This window comes from Equus przewalskii, chromosome 13 (assembly GCF_037783145.1).
Source record: "Equus przewalskii isolate Varuska chromosome 13, EquPr2, whole genome shotgun sequence".
Lineage (NCBI taxonomy): Eukaryota > Metazoa > Chordata > Mammalia > Perissodactyla > Equidae > Equus > Equus przewalskii.
In genome coordinates, this window is record NC_091843.1 from 21,201,181 (window position 1) to 21,224,457 (window position 23,277).

Sequence of the window (23,277 nt, forward strand, 5' to 3'; positions counted from 1 at the left end):
CAGAATGAGGTTTTTAACATAAGCCTAATGGGTGTTTTTCTGCCACACCAAATTGCCTGCTTCCTTTTTTTTATACTAATTTTTGATCAGATGAGTAATACAGAAACACCCTTGGTGAAAGAAATGAAAATGTTATAAAGCTAAAATCCCTTTTGACTACTACCCCCAGCCCAGTCCCTTTCCCCTGATCATGGAGGTGACTGACACAAGGAGCTGGGTGTACATCCCACCAGCCACTTCTACATGCATTTGCCTTCATATGTCTGTGCCCACAAAAAAACGCAAACTGTCTTATTTATTTATTTTACAAAATGGTTTTATATTTTATGCGTTGCTTTGGAATTTGCCCTTTTCATACATTAATGAGGCTTGGAGTTTTCATGCCAATTGATATAGATCTCTCTAATCCTATTAGTTGTCTACATATGATTCCATGGAGGGAATCCGCCATAGTTTAGCCACTCCTCATATACACCTTGTTCATTCCATTCACATATCTATGAGGGCTGCAGTAAACATTTGCAAATAGGTCTCCTTGTACACGTGTGTTTTTCCAGGGTAAATAATAAAACATGAAATTGCTCTGGCTTATCTAAGACATGCATGTTGAGTATTCACAGAAACTGCCAAATTACCCCTAAGCACGGCTGTACCAACTCACACCCCATTTCACTCCAGTTTACTCCAGTAGGTTAAGTCATTTCTTAGATCTCTGTCTGGCCAACACTTGATATTATCAGTGTTCTAAATTTTTGCCAATCTAGTAAAAGAAATTTACTGGCTTCATTTATGAATTGCCTGTTAAGTCCTTTGCCAGTTTTTCTCTCGCGTCTTTCCTTATTGAGTAGTAGCCTACTTCCTTCTATGCTATGATACTTGGGAAAATAAACTCTTGAATCTCTAGGAGAAATCTTGCACGTTAAAAAAATTAATTTACCAAATATTCATAGGAACTAACTCATATTTTAGAAGTTATAGGTCTAGGTGCATGTTTTCTGTGTTGCTAACACAGCTGAGGGTGAAGACAATGAATTTCTTATTTTTCTCTTGGTTTCCTTGGGGGCAAAATGGGATTCCACAGCATTTACAATCTGGGAAACACTTCCACGGCGGCAAAGCAAAGAGACTGTGAGTTCAGGGAAGGCTGCAGACTGGTCTGAATTTGGAATGACCTTCATCATGAAAGCCAACTGTGAAAAACCCAGGCACCACAATGTTCTGCTTGCTATGTGAGCGACTCTTAGGGCTGTGCCTGCCTTCTCTTAGAGAAGGATATCTGGATGTTCCTGACACCTGGGTCAGGGAGGGACAGGGTGCTGCTGGCCGTGTTTTATACAATTTAGCCTACTGGGTCAACAAGATTTGTGAATAGAGAGTCTCACAGGAGGGTACTTTGGAGAAAATAATGAGCAGAGACCTAGGTACCAAGAGGGAGCAGGATGTATCGTGAAGATTTGGAGCTTTGGCCTGCCTCGCTCTCACTTCAGTAGCTTTTATTTGGTTTAGAACAATCGCTGATGCTCAATGAAACCAGTGGGCTTAACATTTGCAACCGTGAAAATGTTTTGCAGATTCTCAAAGATGGAAGTAACCTTAGGAGAGCTTGTCTAGTGATCCTCAAACCCAGGATGAGTGGCCAATGATATCAGAATGACCTGGAGAACTCGGTTATATACATTTCCATGGGCCTTGGCTCCAGAGATTCTAACTCTGGGTTGGACAATAAAAATATGTATTTTTTTCAAGTATGCTTTTTTTGGGTGAGGAAGATTGGCCCTGAGCCAACATCTGTTGCCAATCTTCCCGTTTTTTTTTTCTCCCCAAAGCCCCAGTACATAGCTGTATATCCTAGTTGTAGGTCATTCTAGTTCTTGTATGTGGGGTGCCACCATAGGATGGCTTGATGAGTGGTGTGTAGGTCCACACCAAGGATCCGAACTGGTGAATCCCGGGCCACCAAAGTGGAGCACATGAACTTAACCACTTGGCCACAGGGCTGGCCGCAAAATATGTATTGTTTTTTTGAGGAAGATTAGCCCTGCGCTAATATCTGCCACCAATCCTCCTCTTTTTGCAGAGGAAGATTGACCCTAAGCTAACAACTGTGCCCATCTTCCTCTACTTTATATGTGGGACGCCTGACACAGCATGGCTTGATAAGTGGTGCGTAGGTCCATGCCCAGGATCCAAACCAGCAAACCCCAGGCCACCGAAGTGGGGCACATGAACTTAACTGCTACACTACTGGGCCAGCCCCATCCAAAATATGTATTTTTAACAAGCTCTCTAGGTCATGCTGATAAGTAGCCAAAGTTGGGGGACATGGATACTTTATTTTAGAAATGGTGATACCTTCCATCTCACATATCTAACATGGAAAAACTAACCCTCCAGCATTTTCGTATGTCACAGCTGCGATTCTAGATCATTCTTATGGTCCCTTCCAGTCCTAACATTAAAAAATCCTCAAACTCCACCTAACTTCATATTCTCTAATAACAAACAAATGGTCCAAAGCAATTAATTTCTACTTCTAAAACTACAAGTAGAGAAGGACAATAGAATATAATTCAACAGCCTATCTTCCTGCCATAGTCCTCTCTGGGTTGGAAGACAGAGGGAGACCCATTTGAGTCATTCGTCAGTAGTCCATGATCACTGCTTATTGAGATACAGTGGGTAGAGTGCTGGTTTTGGACCTGTTTACATGAGTTAGTGGAATTGGGTTAAAGGGTCAGGATTTTTCACTGGAGAGTTTATTGGTTTATTGAATAGTACTCAAGATGAGAGTTTTTAAGTCATCAAAAAGGTCTTGCTGTGGAGATGAGTTCAGAGACTCAGGTGGGTCAATTGTTTCCACTTGGAGGCTGGAAGGGTGTAGAGTCAGGAGCTCAGCAGCAGCGAAGGGCACATCAGAATTTAGGTGAAAGAAACAGATACACTATGACTCTCTTCATCTGCCTAGAAGCATCTATCTGTGCAATCCCTGTGTGGCATATTTGAGAGATTTTAGTACTGTACGACCTAGTTTTCTCATCTTTCCTCACAGCTTCAGCTTCAGAGATTGTCATGACAGCGACTTTGGGTCAGACTGCGACGTTGCCCTGTATGCACTCCTTCTGGTCTGAGAGCAGCAACAGCATGTGCTGGGGCAAAGGCCAGTGTCCCAACTCCAAATGCAATGAGGAGCTTCTCCACACCAACGGGGGGAGTGTGCTCTCGAGGAAGTCGTCAAAATACGAACTCCTGGGGAATATCAAGAGAGGCGATGTGTCCTTGACCATCTTCAACACCAATGAAGGCGACAGCGGTGTGTACTGCTGCCGCATAGAGGTGCCTGGCTGGTTCAACGATGTGAAGAAGAACATTCGTCTGCTGCTGAGGAGAGGTGAGCCCTTGAAGAGTCTCCTGTCTGTGGAAGGAGAGACTTAGTGGTTAATGGATTCAGTGGGTGGTGTTGGAGAGGCTGTAGCTGCTTAAGCAAAGAGTGGGCAGATTAAATTTGAGATGCGGGGCTGGCCTGGTGGCGCAGTGGTTAAGTGTACACGTTCCACTTCGGCTGCCCGGGGTTCACTGGTTCGGATCCCAGGTGCAGACATGGTACCACTTGGCAAGCTATGCTGTGGTAGGCGTCCCACATATAAAGTAGAGGAAGATGAGCACGGATGTTAGCACAGGGCCAGTCTTCCTCAGCAGAAAGAGGAAGATTGGCGGCAGATGTTAGCTCAGGGCTAAGCTTCCTCAAAAAAAAAAAAATAAATAAATAATTGAGATGTGTTGCTATGACTGGAGGAGCCACGGTATGAAGCAATGCCCATGTGGGCCAGGAAGGCCACAGAAATGAGTGAGTAGGGGTTGGGTGTTGGGGAAGGGAAGCAGTGAACTGCAGGGTCAATCTGAGGAGGACGGCTGCTTCTTATCTAGGGGATTGTTACCTTGCAGAAATTTGGGTCTGGTGTTTACAGATCTCTCAACTTTTGTGTGAACTATATGGATTTTTGCACATCGGCAACGATTTCAAAATTTTAAAGAAAATACTGGGTAAACTAAATAAAATGTTTCCATGGGTCAGCTTCAGCTCGTAAGCTGATAGTTTGCGACTTCTGGCAGAGGGAAAGGGCATGGCATTTGGAGAGACTCCTAGCAGTTTTCAGGTGTTCTTTCCTTCTGTTGTTATCATTGCTTTTGATAACATTTGGAATATGGTGGAATTCCTAAAGATATAAGCTGCATGGAGGGCAGGCTACAGTTGAATTACGCTAACAATAATCACCTTTCCTGCTTGGCTGAAATGGAGCCTCTCAAAAGAAGCTCTGTTTTCAATCTGCATCAATAATGGAGGATTCTTGAGCTCTATTCCTAACTGGATTGGCATCTTGGAAGGCAGGGTCTAAATAGCCATACACTTAACAAGATTTTCAGTGACTCAAATGCACTCTGAAATTTGAGAACAACTGACGTGGATGCTTTTAAGTGGAGAACTTTCATACACGTTAGTATATTTTTCTCTCGAAGCAACTATGAGATAGCAGGTATTCTGATCTATTGAAGTTAAATGATGCCAATCTGAATCTTCTTTTTTCAAGCCTAGTATAACCAGATATTATTTTATAAAATGCTTGTTGACCTCAATACTCTATGGGGTCATTTCTAAGTTACTTGAAACTAATAGTGTCTCTTTGGTCCATTAGAGTTAATGGAAATTTGGCATTTTTAAGAGAAGGTGGTGTGATGTACATCTGAAAGCTATATAATGTTATACTCCAATGTTACTGCAATAAAAAGAAAAGAGAAGGTGGTATCTATAGAATAACTGTGGCTAATGAACCCAAATTCAAATCATTAGAGGGTGAGTGGTGTTGGCATGAACTAATCTTTAATATCTGAAAGAGACTACATTCTCATGCCATGTTGCATACTTTGGGCTCACTTTTTCTCAGATTTTAATTTTAATTTTATTTCATTGTAAAAAGAACACCTAAGATGAGTTCTACCCTACCTTAAAAAATTTTCAAGTGTACAATATATTATTTTGAACCATAGGTGTAATCTTATACAGCAGATCTCTAGAGCTTATTCTCTTGCTTGACTGGAATTTTGTGTTTGGGCTCACTTTCGATGCAATTGTTCCTTCACTCATTCGTGCAATGTTTATGGAGCACCCACTACATGCCAGCACTGTGGTAGGTGTTAGATTTGTAGCAGAGAACAAAATAAATACCAGATTTTCCCCTTCTGGGTCTAACAGAGTAGTGGGAGAAGCAGGTGTTAAACAATAATCATCAGATAAATGTGTAGTTATGAAATGCTATAAATGTTGTCAAGGTAAAGTACAAGAGCTCAAAATCAAGAAACCTAATTCTTCTTACAATATGGATGACCTCCTTGCAGAAGTGCCCTTTTAGCTGAGAGGTGAGGGTTAAGTAAGAGTTAGCCTAGTGAAGGGAGAGACCAGGAAGCAGTAGGTTCAAAGTTCCTCCAGATAGAAGGTTCCTAATATGTTCGAAGAACTGAAGAAAGGCCAGTGGACTGGGGGAAAAGTAAGATGAGTAGATTGACAGGAGATTGGAAAGAAAGAGCCAGATCAGGTGGAATTTTGTAGGCTGAGGTTGGGAGGTGGATTCTTTATCTTAAGGGCAAGGAGGATCCAGTAAAAACTTTTAAGCAGGGGACTGACATAATTAGATTTGTCATTTTAAAAGATTGTTATAGCCAATGTGTGAAGAACGGATCGGAAAGGTCAAGCATAGAGGCAAGAAACCCAATTTTTGTGGGCACTACAATGGTCCCAGCTAGTGGACTAGGTGAGGGCAGCAGGAATGCAGAGAAATGGATGGATCCCAGACATATTTGTACTGTTTCCCTTTTCCTCCATCTCCACCTGATACCAGACATCTCTTCTATTGGTTACAGCCCCAACAACCACGCAGTCAGCAACAACCCGTCATCCAACCACCACCACTGCTGTGACGACAACCACAGCGGTGCTTCCAACAACAGTCATGACGACACCTGCCCTCACAACCAGACCACCACTTGAGACAAAAACCACCACTGCCCTCACAACAACGGCAACCACATGCCCTCTGACAACACTGAGCTCCCTTCCTGAGGCAACCACAATTCTTCCAACCATTGAACCTCCCACAGAGGGGCCTACCCTCCCTTCAGGTATGTGGTACAACTGGCCATTCTTTCTCTTCTGCTGGTCATATGTATCTTACTCTCTTGGAACAGGGTTCTCCCATTGAACGGGACAGTCCAGAGACCTGCTCTTGGGGTGTGTGTGTGTGTGTGTGTGTGTGTGTGTGTGTGTGTATTAGTTTTCTAGAACTGTCATAACAAATACCACAGAATGGGTGCCTTAAGCAACAGAAATTTATTTTTTCACTATTCTGGAGGCTAGAAGTCTGAGATAAAGGTGTCAGGAGGGTTGATTTACTTTGGGGCCTCTTTACTTGGCTTATAGATGGCTATCTTCTCCCTGTGTCTTCACGTGGTCTTCCCTCTGTGCATGTTTGTATCCTAACCTCCTCTTCTTATAAGGATACCAGTCATATTGGATTAGGCCCATTCACATAACCTCATTTTACCTTAATTACTTCTTTCTCCACGTATAGTCACATTCTCATGTACTGGGGGTAAGAATTTCAACATGTGAATTTTGGGGGGGATACAATTCAACCTAAACTGAATTTGTGTGTGTGTGTCATTGAGGATGTGGTTTCACTAAACTGTTCCTTTTCTTTGTTTTATGGTTTCCTTTCTTTGTCTGTTTTTTCCTTTTGTGTTTTTGAAAAGTCAGCTTTTTTGACACTCCAGTTGACCTTCCAGGAGTCTTGGAGACATTTATTAAAGAACCAGGAAAAGTCACCCCAGGTCAAACTCTATTTCCCTCCTGCCAGGGGTTAAATCTCTGCCTGGGAATTGGAGATTGGCTGAGCAAAGTCCTCTAGAGGCCTTAAAATATCCCTTGATGATGAACTGGTTCTACCCTTGTTTCTTCTTTCTTTCTTTCTTTTTTCTCCTCAATCCTTCTTGATCCTTACCTTGGAACTCTCACTGAGTTACTAGCTCTGTTACTTATGGGGGCTTATCAAAGCTCCCACCATGTTTCAACCTTTGATTCTGAGGAAAGAACATTGGGAAACAATCATAAGTTGGTTTGAAGGCTTTCTTAGCTGCCTTTTATCACGCATTTTTTCTCTTCCAGAATCAGAAACTTTCCCTCCCTCCAGTGACTCCCAGAGAATCACCGAGGTGACTTCTGGAGACATTGCCTTACTCACATCCAAAGGTTTGTGGACACACACTCTCTCCTCATCCCTTGGATTAGGAGAATAAAATCTTGTTGAATCAGATGACTAGAGATAACTTTTGGGTCCTCTGTGCCATGAAGCCCACCTAGGACAAACTGGTGTCAGGGTAGCATTGTGGTTCATTGTGGTTCATTCAATTGTGGTTCATTCATTCTTGTGGCTTTGAGAGAGAGAGAGACAGACAGACAGACACCAACCTTGATTCATTCGTGCAGTTCTCCATGATAGCATATCTCTGGAATATCTGCCCTTCCACTCCAAGCCAGGTGGTGCTTAGCTGTCTCGTGATAATTCCAAGCACATCAATCTTCTTTTGTTGACCTCACCGGCTTTTTACAGTGGAGGGAGAAGTCTTTCATTCACTTGTCCTTTGATCCATCCATTAAGACTTCTTTAGGATTTACTAGGGCCCAGGGTCATAGAATGCCTTGAAAATAAGATGTGTTTCACATCCTTGGGGATTCTAAGGACTCTTCTAAGGACTCTTCTAAGGATTTAGAGAGGACTGCCTGGGCTTGACTCTCAGCTCTACTCCTTTTTGTTGGGGGTCTCTGGCCTGTTTATTCCCAGGTTTGTTGTAGAGTTGTATAACTTCATGCACGTAAAGGTCTTAGATAAATGCCTGGTACATAGTAAGCACTCAAATGGTAGCATCTCAAAAGATAGATGTTATCTTAATGGGGCTTATAATCAAGCAGAAGAAAACAGACACCTATGGCGCAAAGAGATCAAGGCTTGTGATAGTACAACATAGGGAGGCAGTGCAGTAGAGCGGTTCATGTGTGTGCTCTAGCGTCATTCTGCCTGGGTACAAATCCTGCCTCTGCGTGACTTTGAGGAAGTTACTTAATCTCTGTGGGCCTTGGCTTCCTCGTTGGTAAAAAGGAAATAATAGTAACATGTATCCTGTGTCTCTTTCTGAGGATTCAGTGAGAGAATGCATGTAGAGCACTTAGAAGAGTGTCCACCATGTACTGAATGCTCAGAAAACATTAGCGCTTCTTTCTAATGACAGAAGTTGGTTTAGGGGAGAGGGTGGCACCAAAAATAGGAAGGGAAATATTTACCTATTCCTATTTTCTCTTTTCCTTTGTTTTTTCCTGGGTGCAAATGTCGGGTTCTCCAGTCAACATTCCAGGCATCGATGTGGGAAATGAGTGACTTGGTGACATTTCCTCAGCCAAGAGGCAAGGGGGCTGTGCTCCTGAGAGTGGGTTGTTTTGGCCATGGGAACAGTCTGTCATCTGCCTGCTTGTCTTGGGATTCAGCTATTTTGGTTCCACTGTGGTCACGTCTTACATCCTCCCGCAAGCTGGGATGAAAGCGAAACATGCCCAAAGCATCTGTGCTGGCTTCCTCCTCCGCTCATTTCTTCGAGCCCTCTGTTGGGATTCCCCTTCTTCCTCAGCCACTTCTGACTTGAAGCTAGGAACGCTAGTAGGAAAATCACGCATTCATTTTTCAAAATGTTCCTAATTTATTTTAAATTACACTACATATCACACTCATGTATTTTTGTTAGGATTACATAAAAAAAGACAGAAATAAAATTCTCTCTGACTCCCTGTCTTTAATCCCAGCCCTTCCTCTGAGATAATCACTGCTATTAGTTGAAATGATCATTCTTCAGATCTTTTTCTATTCCCTTGTGTGTGTGCACAGATATAGAAATAGACAATTTGTTTTGTGTGTGAATTTTTAACAAATGCTATCATACTGTATGCAGCCTTTTGCATTTGTTGTTGTCACCTAACATTATGCCTCGGCCCGCCTTCTTCTTCAGTCCATGTAGATCTGCACCATTATGTTAAATTGCTGGGTGGAATTTTATGCTACAGATACTTACAGTATCCATTGTCCAACGAGGGTCAGTTAGGTTGTTCCAATGTTTCATTATCATAAGTAGCCTGCAGTGAACATCCTTGTGTGTGAGTGCCGCCTTACATGTTTATGCGAGTGTTTCTCTAGCTAGGGTGGTGACCCGGAAGTAGAAATGCTAGGCTGAAAGAAGTGTACACTTTTAAATTTGATAGCTATTTCAAAATTGTCCTCTTGAAAAGGCTGTGCCCATTTATTTTCCCACCCACAGAGTATCTGCTTCCCCTTATCCTCCCTCCACTTGATATGACCATTGGTTTAATTGTTTTCAATCTTCTGAGAAAATGTCATCTCCTTCTTTTGTTGTTCTGATTAACAGAGAGTTTGAGTGTCTTTCCATAGGTTTATTAGCCAGAAAACAGCCATCCTTTAACTCTGTGAAGGAGGCAATGTGACATCACTCATAGAGGCTCAGAAGATAGAATTGGAAGGGACAGACAAGAGGGAGTGCAAGGGGGATAGGTTTTGAAGGAAGCTTGTAAATCAAGACGAAATGCCAGGATGCTCTAAAGTGGAAAAGCTTTGGCAGGCACTAACTCGTACAGGGGGAAGACAGAAAATCTGGACTGGTTGTTGAAAACCTAAGGGAAATGAGGCACTGAAGATCCAAATCTTTGTCCATGGGATGGGGTAAGGGTGGGGGCTATTTTCTGGCAAAAGAGAAGGTAGCAACTAGAAAAGGGATGCAGAGTGGGTAAGGAGTTTTCAAAATGTTATCATCTATGCCATTTAAATCTTGGACTATTTTAGACTGAGTTGCAGCGGAGCAAGAGGTCATCTGATGTTTTACCCTCTTCTGTAATATCCCTGATAATTTTCATTTCAATCCTCCTTGACAAATCCCAGGAGAGAAAGAACACTGCTATAATAGCCATAGGCTGCACTGCGAAAAAGGAGCTTGTCACAAGGCGGTCTGTGAGCCTCCGTGTAACATCTACTCGTTATGGAAGAAATCAGAGTTTATAGAGCATGTATCATGTTCTGACACAATGCCAAGCTGTCCTCATGGGGCCGTTTGTGCAACCCCTCTTTAGCAGATGTTCGTATCCCTATTTCATGTAACTTTCCCAAGGCCTCGTAGCTCTCAGGTGCCAGATCCGGGAAGTCCAGCTCTGATTCCATGCTCTTAGATCTTATTTGATCTCGCCTTGCCTTCCAGTCTGAAGTGAACAGTCATGTTCTTTCCCTTTACTGTCTTCTCTTCCCATTGGATTTCATAATGAGACATTCCTAATAAGAACGGCACTTACCACCCACTGAGGACTTAGCTATGTGTTCTGTCCTGTACCAAGGGTTTTTAACATATGTTTTCTTATTCAAGTCTCACAAGAACCTTCTAGTCAGGTACAGCTATTATCTCCATTTTACAGATAAATAAATGGAGAGTCAGAGAGTTTATTAGAGAAGATAACACCTGTTGAGGTCTGTCTTTGTTTGAAGACTGAGCCCTTTACATGCATTACCTCATTTGATTTTTCGCAAAATCCTGCGAGCTAGACATGATTATCACCTCCATGTTAGAGTTCAGGAAGGTTGCATAACTTGTCTGGTAAATGACAGACCTAGATTTAACCCATGCCTGTTCAACGCGGATGCCACACTAACATCAAGCTATGCTGCTTCCCCTCCACCCCATCTCCCCCTCTGAGCCACTTCCAGAGTGAGACTTCTTCTCCATCCACATGAAAAAGCTTTCAACCCAGTTCAGAGGGCCTGCGTGCCTCTGTGGGGTGCTCTACCCCTGGCTAAATGTCCCCAGTTCCCTTCTCATTTCTTCATGTAATTTTTAGGTGGCAAGGCTTCTACGGTTGAGGGCTGGTTTAAATCCTTCAAGAGAACCTTGTCAAAATTATTGTTCCCTAAAGTTACCATTCCCCAGAGTGGCAGTTCTTCACCTCCGCTCTGTGGCTGCCTGGAATGGAGTCCAGAGATGTGGAGTGACTTGCTTAAGATCGCCTACCTGGGCAGAGGGAAAGCTGGGACTCCCAGCCAGGTTTCAGGGATTTTAAACTGTGTCCATGCACTCCTAGACGGCGCTGTCTGTGAATGAGCTAGGGGGTGGGGGCGGGCACCCTGAAATTCTATATATAATCGTGTGTGTATGTGTGCATATATATTTTTCTGGGGGGAGAAGTCTAGGACTTTAATTAGATTCTTCAAGCGTTCTGCAAAGCCCCAAATGGTTAGGAACCACAATTCAAACACAAACAATTAACAATAACAACAGCAACAATAAAAACTCTCCTAGGATTGTCCCGCACAGCTAAAGAAGTCTGTTGGGGAATACAAACCCTTACCTCTCTAGCAGCTCAAATCATTCTGTCCAGCCTGAGGATTAATTTCATTTATGGCTTGGCAGCAGAAATGTGTGAAATGGCCCCAAATTACTCCCTAAAGACCCAGTCTCTATTGGGTCGGGGCTCTGAAGCCAGGCAACAGAGCCACATGACTATGTCATTTCCTAAATAAAATTGGGTGGCCTGGGATTCCGTCCTCTGTTGATTATGCCTCAGGTTCACTTTCACCGCCTCAACAATATCCCAGATCCTTTATTTCTCGTCTTTTCTCCTCACAGTCTTCTGGGTAGCATTGGGTGGGGGTAAAAGAGCTCAGCTGGGGAGTCTGAAGGCTCAGGGTTATACCCCAGCTCGGCCATTTTGTGCTGGGATTTTTCTTTTCTTTTAGAATCTCAGGTGAGTGAGTTGTTCTATCCTTTTCTAAATCTCAGTTTCCTCCAAATATACAGTGGAGATAACAGTAGTATTTATTTCATACAGCTGTTAAGTGAGGAAATGCGTGAGAAAAATACCTCATACATGATTACTGATTAGTAGATAATAGTCTTCGTGACGGATTCCTGATTCCTCCCTTCTTTACATCTCTGCTGTGTTTCTACTCACGCACCTTCGTTGTTAGGCCAGTCCAGCCAGAGAACAGGGCCGCTTCCAAAAGCTCCCAGCTGACTCGCTGTTCCTTGTAAGCACATGGGCACTTTTTTGGTTTTATGGGTTTTTTTTTTTTTTAGATTTTTTTATTTTTCCCTTCTTCTCCCCAAGCCCCCTGGTACATAGTTGTATATATTCTTCATTGTGGGTCCGTCTAGTTGTGGCACGTGGGATGCCTCAGCGTGGTTTGATGAGCAGTGCCATGTCCGCGCCCAGGATTCGAACAACGAAACACTGGGCCGCCTGCAGCGGAGCGCGCGAACTCAACCACTCGGCCACGGGGCCAGCCCCGGTTTTATGGGTTTTTTAACTGCTAATCACATGAGGGAAACACCTGGTGAGTGACAAAATTACAAACTTGGGGCAGTTACAGAAGCTTTTAAAATCTCATGGTAGTAATTCTCGACTCACTATTAGAATAAATCTGAGATTCTGAAAGCCTTCACTGACTCCTCTTTAGGTGGCTCTGTAGAACTCTCAATTATTGGTTTGATTCCTGTGGGTGGACATCTTTAAGCGTCTGCTGCCTCTCAGCTGTTTTGTCACTCAGTCTGTGTAGGGTCCTCCCTATAATTTAGGCTTAGAAATCAAGTTGTGACTGAAAAAGAGCCATGGTCGAGTTTGCCATGCAAGAGCTTCCAGATTCATGTTACTTATTTTATAAGACAACTCCAAGTACATATCTCCCACTTTAGTGCCCTCCTCTGCTTTTAAGGTGTTTGGTCTATAGACACTGCCTGAAGAAGTCCTAACCAGGGGGCAAATCCTCACCTCCTTTCTAAATCTGCCTAGAGTGGAGCTCAGAGGTGTGGAGTGACTTTCTCAAGATCACACAGCTAGACAGAGAGAGAGCTGAGAGTCACATCCGGGTTTCAGGGGTTTTAAACGTTGGTCCATGAACTCCTGGTGAGGGGTGTTATCTGTGGAAAATTGGGAAACTGAGCCCCAGAAAAGGCCAGTGAGTAGACAGAGGCCTTGTAGTGAGTTAGGAAGAGAGCTGAGACCAGAGCCCCGTTCTGATTCCATGTGCAGGGGGCCAACTGTCTCTCAAGAGCTTCCCTGAGGGCAGATTTTCATATTTGCTCCCCTGGTATTAGAATGCACATTTTTTCAGCCCCCAAATGGATCATTATATCCATCACCAGCATGAAGTCAAAGCTGTAGAACAACCTCAAATTGAATGCACCCGAATCCATATGAGGATTTTGCTGTCAACCCAGTAAAATTGGAAGAAATGAACATTGCTTGGGTAATAATAACATTGTTCTTTCCTTGAGATTCTTCCAGCAACTTTTTCTTGGTCCTAGGGGTAGGATGGTGGCAGAGTGGAGTGGGGATGCTTTTAGAAACATTTTTTTCTATTACTGTATGTTTCTCTTTTGCAAAGCCAGCTTCATGGTCCGGAGCAAGCTGGCCTTTGCAATCGAATAGAAGAGTTCATAGGGAACAGTGGTTGGAGATGGAATTTTATCTTTATCTTGGCATTTGGTTTGGATATGTGGAAATGAATAACATGATATTTGGTAAAGGTCTTTCAAATCTGTCATGCATTAAACATGGCATATCTAGTTGCCTCTCTGTACATGGCATAGGACATATCAACACGAGTAGGTCATGACCTATGTTCTTAAAGAAGTCACACTTTGGTGGGATAGACAGACTTGTACATAACAACAAATCATCCAGGGTGCTTTGTTTTGGATAGAAGTATGAAAAGGTGTCCTGGGGCCCAAAGAAGAGAGAGATGGATTCTGTCTTGGAAAGGAGGGCCAGGATGATTTCACTCAGTGACCTTGGAATTGGTTCTCCAAGGACAAGAACATTTCGTTGAAGAGGGAAGGGTGAATGGGCAGGGAGAGCAGTATGAGCAAAGACAGGGAGACTTGAGAAGAGCATGAAATCTTGGGAGATTGTTTAATAGTCTGGTTTAGTCTAATGGAGACAGGAAGCTGGGAATGGTCTAGGTTCTTAAAGGACTTGATTAATGGTCTAAAGAATTTAGATTTCATCCCAGGGTCATAAGGAACTGCTCATGTCTTTTGAGTAGAGAATGAAATTTTCAGTTCTGTTTTAGGAAAAATTGCTCTGGCAAGAGTGTGGAAGATGTATTGGAGGGGAGCAAGCCTGCAGGCAAAGAGGCTACCAGGAGACTCCTGCAGTAATTCAGGCTGGAGATGAGTGTCTAGACCAGAATGACAGCAGCACTAACAACAAGAGGGAACAGTCAAAGCCATTTAGCAGTTAGAACTGAAAAGACTTGGTGACCGGAATAAGAATGAAGGATGACTAGTTCTCCATACTTGGGAGATTAGATCAATGTGATGGGTTCACTGGTGAAGGAGCCTCAGGACGAAGAGTGAAATTTGTTTGGGAGATCTTGAGCTTGAAATGCCTCTGGGAAACGTCTAACAGCCAGTTGGAAACATGGAGCTGGGCTGACTTACAGATGCCTGGGTGGGGACAGGTGTCTCTGATGAGTGCCACCTACCTCTGATCAAATAATAGCTGCTATGATGATTCACGTCGTAAGTGCTGAATAGGGACTTGCCACCATACAAATACTTTCATACACATTATCTCACAAGGGACAGTTCAGGGCTATAGGTATAATTTTGGGAGTCAGTGATAATAAATGACACTTATCAAGTGCTTATTATATGCCAGGGCTGGGCTCGTGCTTTCAATGCATTGTCTCATTGTGAGGCATTATCTGGATCTGTGAGGAAGATTGTATTATTACATCCGTTACAAAAGAGAAGAAACTGAGGTTTGGAGAGGTTAAGAAATTTGCCAGAGTTTGAATTCCCAGGTCTCTTGGCTCTAGAAACTGAGCTCTTAAACACTTTTTTATATTGTCTCATTAGCAGAGCTGGTAATTGAAGCTTCTGTGGGATCATCTAAAGATAATTGTGTGAGATGAAGGGAGGGATGAAGAGGTGTAAAGGGAGAAACTTCCACCTCCCTAAAGGACCAACTACATTGGGAGAGGGTGTGGTGGAAGCAGAAAAGCTGGCTGAGGTGGCAGAGAGGGAGACATCAAAAGTAGGAAGGGATCCAGGAGAGCACAGGGGCAGAGGAAGCTGGGCTCACACAGGTTATGGAGGGTGCAGTTAAATATTAGGGAATTCTGCATGCTGGTTAAGTCGGACGATGCATTTAGAAAGGCGGCCACGAACTGTGGCAGCGGGACCATTAAATGAACAGTTTTAGGTCTGTGGGTGGATGCCCTGAAGAACAAAGATGAACAACTGTTAGACAATGAATGTTAGGTGTTCTTTCAAGAAGTTTGAGGGTGAATATTCAAAGGGGAGGCGGGGTAGAGAGAAGGGGATAGTGAATAGAGGAAGGCCTGTCCCAGGGTTGGAGAAGGGGATCCCCTCAAAAATGGGGGAGGTACGGTTTGATCTAAAAATGGAGATTAGAGAGGGAAGTAAGGATAGAAAAGTAAAGGTGTAAGAGCAATCAGATCTCATCATGACCTCCTAGGGAAGCAGGAGAAGACTGGGAACCAAGACTTTGAACTTAGAGATCATCCACGCCATGTATACCTGGCCACAGACTGGAATCACAGGGAGCTTGGTGAAAATATAGGTTGCCCTACTCTACCGAAGACTTGCAGAATTAGAGCCTCCGGGGGTCCAGGAAACTGTATGTTTAACAAGCTTCCTCAGGAGATTCTTTTAAAGCCAGCCCAGGCCTGGCCCTAAGGAGGCATTTAGGAATTGCTGGTTTAAAAACACTCTCTTTATTCTACATAGAAGGAAACTGAGGCACAGAGGCATTGAAAAGTTAAAAGAGAAGTGGGAAATAAGCCCTAGGTAGGACTCTCTTCTAGCTCCCAAATCAGAGCTCTTTCTGCACCCTGCGCTACTTTATTGAGCACAAAATCGAGTCCTGTCAGGACTTGACACTTTTCTGGGTCCTCAGTTGATCAAGGACATAAAGAAGTCGTAGGAGGAATTGCTATTCTCAGTACAAGTTCAGCAGAAGGAACAGAGGAAGGCAGGAGAATGAAGCAAAGCTCATTTTCACTCACAAATGCCATTGTTAGGAGGAAAGAAATTGGATGCAGTTGATTTCAAAGTCAACATCTTTCGTGAGGCATTAGCTGATTTGTTTTATCTCTCACGCCCAGTGCCGGTCACAGGCTGGAATCGGTAGGCCAGCAGGGGATGAAGGAAAAGGACAAAAAGTGGATTCTCATGATTCTTCTCACAATAGCATTATATTCTACCAACCATACAAATGATTTTTTTTCATTAATAAAGTCGGAATTGAAGCCGTGTAATTCTAGCATCTAACAGCTCACCTTCAGAAAGGTCAACTAAATAAGAGCAAAGAGAGTCGCCAAGCTTTCAGAGAGGCATGCCCGTGGTAAGGCAAACAGAGAATGAAAAAGACATAAGGTGCCAGCCACTGAAATAGACCTGGAGCCAGCCCTGTGAGGGGTCCTCATTAACGGTTAATCAAGTGAGCTGGGTGACCACTCTGTAGACCGAAGCATCCTTCTCACACCGAGCCAGGCACTGGAGAGACCTCAGGTTTCACAAGGGGGTAGGATGAGTGGGTAAACCTCAGCGAGTTCTGTGATGAGGTGAGGTATCTGTTCTCCCCACTGTGAACAAGTCAACGATCAGGTGTCAATGCCCTTTAACAAGAGCCTAGCTGCACTTGTGGACCGCTGACCCCTGTGATGCTCAGCAGCACAGCAGAGGGGAGCAGAAGTAGAATTTGGAATCGGATGTCATTGCTCTGCCAGTTACTAGCAATCCCTACCAGTTATGCAGCTTTGGGCAAGATATGGGACGTCTCTGAGCTTCAGTTTCCTTTCTTTCAATAATTCTGCCAAAGTTTACTTACCTTATAGATTCATTTTGAAGTTCAAATGTGATAATAAATGTGAACACGCTCTGGCAGAGCATTCTCTGAGCTCAAACGTGGAAAGTACTCTGGACTGGGCTTGGCCTGCTGTAAGTGCTTGGGGTATGGTATCCATTTGTTATTGTTTTTGTTGTTGTTAATAATTCTGAGGATTCTTAGTAAAATGTGCACCTGGCCACCTTCCTCAGTCAAGATTTATTGATCAGCTGGTGTGGGCAGATAGTGCTGGACGGTACCCTTCAGAGAGGAGCCCAGTGGGGAAGGATTGGGGATGAGGTCTTGTCTGTGCATCACTGAGACCCTCAGATATCGGCATGTGAGAGCAGAAGCCTGGGTGGTGACTCGGGGATCTCACAGGGCTGATGAGTTTTTTGTTGCTGGGCTGTCTTCGGAGGCAGTGGAAGGTTGAGGTCAAGTTTGGAATTGAGTGATTCTTAAATCATGGTGTTCTAGAGTCTCTGGTTTCCTTCTATTACCTCACCTGCATGAAACGTGAAGTCACGTCATTACTCCTTCCTGTTTATGAACCACATTGGGTGCCAACACAATTTGCTCTCTGTTCCCTTTCAAAATTCAAAAATCGATCCCACCCAATTTTGACCTTGGAGCTAAGGAGTGCTGGACTCAAGTATGTAATGCTCTGTTAGTTGATTTATTTAAGCATACAGTGCTCTTTTTGATCATTCTACATATTAAAAACATGCATAGGTCTCCAAAACTTAAAGGAAATATGTGACTTCAATAAATGTGTGTTTCTACTTTCAAAGTCACTTTGAGAATCCAGATCTGTGTCAGTGCTGACAGGCAAAGTCAGAGAAGATGGGTTCTAGGCACTTCCTTTGTTACTCATTACTCTGAAACCTTGAGCAAGTGAAACTCTCTCTAGATTTTAGTTTTACTTTTGATTAAAAAAGAAAGGAACCAAAGGAGATAATTTCAAATTCCTCTCAACTCTAAAATATTCAGTCTAAGGTGTTGGGATCCTTTCACTATCGTTTGGATATTTTAAGACCATAACCCCAGTGATCCAGAAGGGGTCAGCATAAGCCAGACGTTACCGATAAAAGAACAGAAACTTCTCTGAAGCCTTGAAGTTGTCACTTTTAAAATTCTAGGATTGAGTTAAGATTGTATCCGTTGAATTGACTTATTTCAGAACTAAATTTGTTTCAGAAATAGAGACAGATGAGTCCCAGAGTCTATGAATTCAATGATGAGTCAACATATGTATTAGGAGTTTTAATATGTAGCCACTGAGAAGATACAGTGCTTTTATTTCCAGTTGATTTCTGGCATGAAGCCCAATGGTTAGAGACTTTGTGTTTTCAAGTAGGATTTTAATATGATCTTTTTCTTTTCTCTCAGAGTGATTACAATCATGACGTTTTGAGTTATTCAGAGTTGGGTTCAAATTTCCTTTTATTATCTATGTTACCTTGGGTGAGCAATTTAAACTTTTCCAGCCTCAGTTTATACATCTGTAAGAGGGGTTTTATGAGCATTAAATGAGATATTAGGTGCTCATCACTATGCCAGGCGTGCAGTAGTGCTCAATAAATTGATTCTCAGAGAGAGTTTCTAGTAATTTGGAAGCAAATTTCTGCTAATGGCATGGGAACAGAGGGAATATTCAAAATGGATTCTTAGAAGATTTTCAGGTGTAAAACTTCAATGCCATTCCAGAACTGCACAGAGCACATAATTTTATTGGAGTGAGAGAGAGAGTGGGTTCTAGAATACCATCTTGGGCATAACCACCTTGAAGAGGAATTCTCTCAAGACCCTGGAGTCTGAAGGTTGAAGTTTTTAAGATTAAAATTGTGCTCGGATATAATATGTCTAATTCCCTGACTCCATGGGTGTTGTTTTTGCCTCAGTAGACTAACTTTTCCAGGAATCAGCAAATTTTTCCTGTAAAGGGCCAGATAGTACATATTGAAGGCCTTACAAGTCGTGCTGTCTCGGTCGCAGCTCCTCAGCTCTGTCCTCCTAGGGCAGAAGCAGCCAGAGACGATGCGTAAACCAATGGGCGCCAGTCTGCCTCTGTAAGACTTTATCGAGGGACATTGAAATAGGAATTGCCTGTGGTTTTCATGTGTTATGAATTACTATTCTTCTTTTGATTTTTTCCCAACCATTTAAAAATATAAAAATGATTCTTAAAACTCAGGCTGGATTTGGCCCTCACGTCATAGTTTGCCCGCCCTTGATCTACAGCGTCCAGATACAGGACACGTTCCCCAGAAAGGGCAGAAGTGAGTCTGTTTCAGTAGGGCTCTTCCAGAGCGTGCACTGAACACTGCCTCCTACCCTACTCGATTGGAAGTACTTTGAAGGTAAACATGGTGGGTTTTTTTTTTTTTTTGAGGAAGATTAGCCCTGAGCTAACATCCTCTGCCAATCCTCCTCTTTTTGCTGAGGAAGACTGGCCCTGAGCAAACATCTGTGCCATCTTCCTCTACTTTATATGTGGGACGCCTACCACAGCATGGCTTGCCAAGCAGCGTGTAGGTCCTCCTGATCTGAATCAGCAAATCCCGGGCTGCTGAAGTGGAGCACAGCAACTAAACCGTTGTGCCACTGGGCCAGCCCCTAAACATGGTTTTTTTATGCTATAGTTTTAACATTTAAACTTTATTTTTCATGCTCCAAAATAAATAGATGCTCTTGTAAAAGAAAAAGTTAAAACTCTATACAGCGAAAGTTCCTTGTATTCCAAATATCCCCAACCACTCCCCAAATGACCAAGATAAAGAGACAATTACTGTGAGAGTTTAGGCTATATCCTCTCAGATCTTTTTTTTCTAATAACATAGTGACGTCTATCATGATTTTTTCCAAAATTTTTCACAAAATCATTCTCTATTCTTTGAAACTCACTTTAAAATTCATTCAACAATTTTGTTCAACAAATCTTTACTGCAAAGCTACTATGTACCATGCATATATCAGATTGAACCTTATGAAATAAGGTATTTAAACCATTTAAAAAAAACTTTTTATTTGGAAATAATTTTAGATTCATATGAACTTGCAAAAATAGTATGGAGAAGTTTATACATTGCTCTAGCTTCCCTCAATGGTATCATCATACATTACTACAAAAACCAGGAAGTTGACATGGGTACAATATAATTAACTAGTCTACAAACCTACCTGGATTTCACCAGTTTTTCTATGCACTCAAGATTTAAAAAAACAAACCATTTCTGACTTCTCAAAACAACCAATATGTGTATATCCTGTACATCTTTTACGTCAATGCTCTTAGATCTAGGGATGTGCCTTTTCTGATAGCACCACCCAACGTTTCTTCAGCTGTGGGTTAGTGGGTTTCTAACAGCTGTCTTCAACATTGCCCTTAGAAGGTCACTGTGGCAACACTTCAGAGAAATGACACACACCCTAAGAGTTTGCTCTTGACTCAGGCTTCTGAAAGAGTTTCCAGTGATTACCACATGATACATAGAATATTTTACAGTTAAAATGTTCACATTTGAGAAAATTTAGAAATTACACAAAAGTACTCCTAAGAAAAAATGTTAATTGCCTATAAGATTTCCACTCAAAGTCAGATACAGTTAGCCTTTTAGTATTTCTTTTTAGTTTTCTTTGGAGAGCAAGAGGTAGCCTGTGTTTGTCTGTCTATTTCAGTATATTTTTGTATTTACATAGTCATTTCCTATACTAAGTATAGCTTTATAGCCTTTAAAAAAGTTATTTTGTAATGATAGTTTTCTCTGTTCATTCAAGTTCTTTGTAAAAAGTCACTCAGAAATATAAAGGTCAAAAAGGGGGAAGGAGATAAGCTGGTGAAATATCAACAATTCAAATAAACAAACTGTGGCTCGGAGAGAGGAAATGTCGTGCCCAGGTTCACACAGTCGAGAAACCTGGGGTAAATACTCAGTATTTAGGTAAAGCATGAGGGAGGCCAGGTTGCAGCTTCATGGTGCTCTGAGGTCTGGGGTTATGTTTTACAGGAATTCCATTTTGCTGGAGTACCCGTGTCCTCTGGCCTGTGGACCCAGGAAAAGAGTGGTTAATTTTAAGATAGTTTTTGTTGTTATTCAATTTTAATTAATTTATTTTAAGATAGATAATACACGTACATGGAAAAGGTACAAAGCATACCAAAAATTTTAAATGAAAGGTCAGTTTTCCTTTCATCCCTTGTGCGTGGCTCCAGAGCCACTGTTCTCTTAGGTCTTAGTGATCAGTGTCTCTGTATTAGTTTCCTGTTGCTGCTATAACAAATTGCCGTCAACAGTGGTTTAAAACAGCACAGATATATTATCTGATGGTTCTGGACGGTGGGAGGCCAGGAATCAAGGTGTCGGCAGGGCTGCATGCCTTCTGGAAGCTCTAGGGGAGAGTCCCTTTCCTGCCTTTTCCAGCTTCAAGAGGCTGCCTGCATTTCTTGGCTTGCTGTTCCTTCTTCCATCTTTAAAGCCAGCAGCATTGCATCTTCAACTCTCTCTCTCTCACCTCTTCACCCATCATCATCTTCTATCATCACATCTCCTCTCTGACTTTGACCTTTTACCTCCCCCTTATAATGACCCTTGTGACTACATTGGGCCTACTGGATAATCCTGGATAATCTTCCATCTCAGGATCCTTCACTTAATCACATTGCAGTTTCTTTTGCCATATAAGGTAACATATTCACAGGTTCTGAAGATTAGCATGTGGACACCTTTGGGTGTCATTATTCTGCTTACCATAGTCTCCAAACTATGAGAGAAAAATGACTCATTCTTCTCTAGATTCAATTAATAATGTATTCTTAGCAGTAAAACATTTATATAATTTTTTCACACATACCTCTACACTAATATGTACATTTCAAAATATATCCCTTCCAAATAAATGATTAAAAGATGAGATTTAAATAAACTTCAATGGAAGTTCTCATTTTCCCCACTCCCAGTGGATGGCCTTGTACATTCATGGTGAGCACTGAGCCCTCTTTGGAGACAACTGTTCTGGACCATTTCTTTGCCAGATTCAATGCTAGTAGCAGTACTGAACATTCCTTCTTGCATCTGTAGGACATGCTATCTACACGGTACAATTGTGCTTTAGCTTCAGTATAATGAGGTCGTTAAGAGCATAGGTGTTGATGTCAATCAGACAGGTTCAAATCTCAGCCCCACCACTTACATCCTGTCCAACCTTGATCATGCTGCTCAACCCTCTGAACCTCAGTTTTTCACTAGCAATATGGGATAATGTCTGTCCCATATGGTTTTTTGTGAGGAATAAATATTCATTGCAATGTTATTAATAATATGACATTAGACTAACACTCTTTTGAGTTTAATGGTAGGCCTTTCAATTGGATTTAGTTTTCTTACTTGTGCTCAGACCCATTTCCTGGCTCTTTCTTAGGTTGGTTAGCCCTATCAAAGTCTACTCTCACCCTTTCCATGTCAATTCCCTTTAATTTTTGTATTGGTTCCCCAGGACTGCAGTAACAAAGCTCTGCAAGCCAGGTGGCTTAGAACAACAGAAATGTGTTCTCTCACAGTTCTGGAGGCTAGAAGTCTGAAATCAAGGTGTCAGTAGGGCCGTGCTCCCTCTGAAGGCTCTAGGGGAGCATCCTTCCTTGCCTCTTCCAGCTTCTGGTGCCCCGGTGATTCCTTGGCTTGAGACAGCATCACTCCAATCTCTGCCTCTGTGTTCACATGGCCTTCACTGTATGTGTGTGTGTCCTCTGTGTGTCTCTCTGTGTCCTCTTCTCTTTTTATAAAGATACCAGCCATTGGACTCAGGGCCTGTCCTAAACCTAGGATGATTTCATCTCAAGATGTTTAACTGATTACATCTATAAAGATGTCCTTTTTCTAAATAAGGTCACAGTCTGAGGTTCTGGGTAGATATGATTTTGGAGGGGACACTATTTAACCAACTATAATTCTCCTCTTGCTCAATTGTTTTTCTGGCAAGCTCTGGGAGGCTCCTGCCTTTGCCTGAATGTCCATGTGTCAGAGTTCAGGGCCTTGACAACACAAGGGCCAGGAGAGCACAGACAACATAAGAACCAGCCGTCTTGACTTGTCTAATCCCAGCCCCTAGCTGTTAGCACTGCTACTTCTCACAAGGAGGAAAAATTGCCATCAATTTGTGTTTCTTATTGCTATTTGGTGTATAATGCTGTGGCCCTTACAGTGCTGCCCATGGGGGCTTTTGGCATTTTCTGAAGAAAAAAGAGGAGAAAAAGTGCTGTTTGGTGTCATTTGGTGGTATTT

The 23,277-nt window shown here is 42.5% G+C and overlaps 1 protein-coding gene across 4 annotated transcripts in view; it reads left to right on the top strand.

Annotated features, from left to right (window-relative positions):
• The window catches only part of TIMD4 (T cell immunoglobulin and mucin domain containing 4), a 92,685-nt gene that overhangs the window by 57,631 nt on the left and 11,777 nt on the right, over positions 1 to 23,277 (top strand). For all 4 annotated transcript variants that reach the window (XM_008514850.2, XM_008514844.2, XM_008514856.2 and 1 more), the window contains exons 7-9: positions 3,050 to 3,388; positions 5,914 to 6,171; positions 7,214 to 7,297. In XM_008514850.2, the coding sequence (XP_008513072.1) occupies positions 3,050 to 3,388; positions 5,914 to 6,171; positions 7,214 to 7,297 (681 nt within the window). The remainder of the gene's footprint in view (positions 1 to 3,049; positions 3,389 to 5,913; positions 6,172 to 7,213; positions 7,298 to 23,277) is intronic.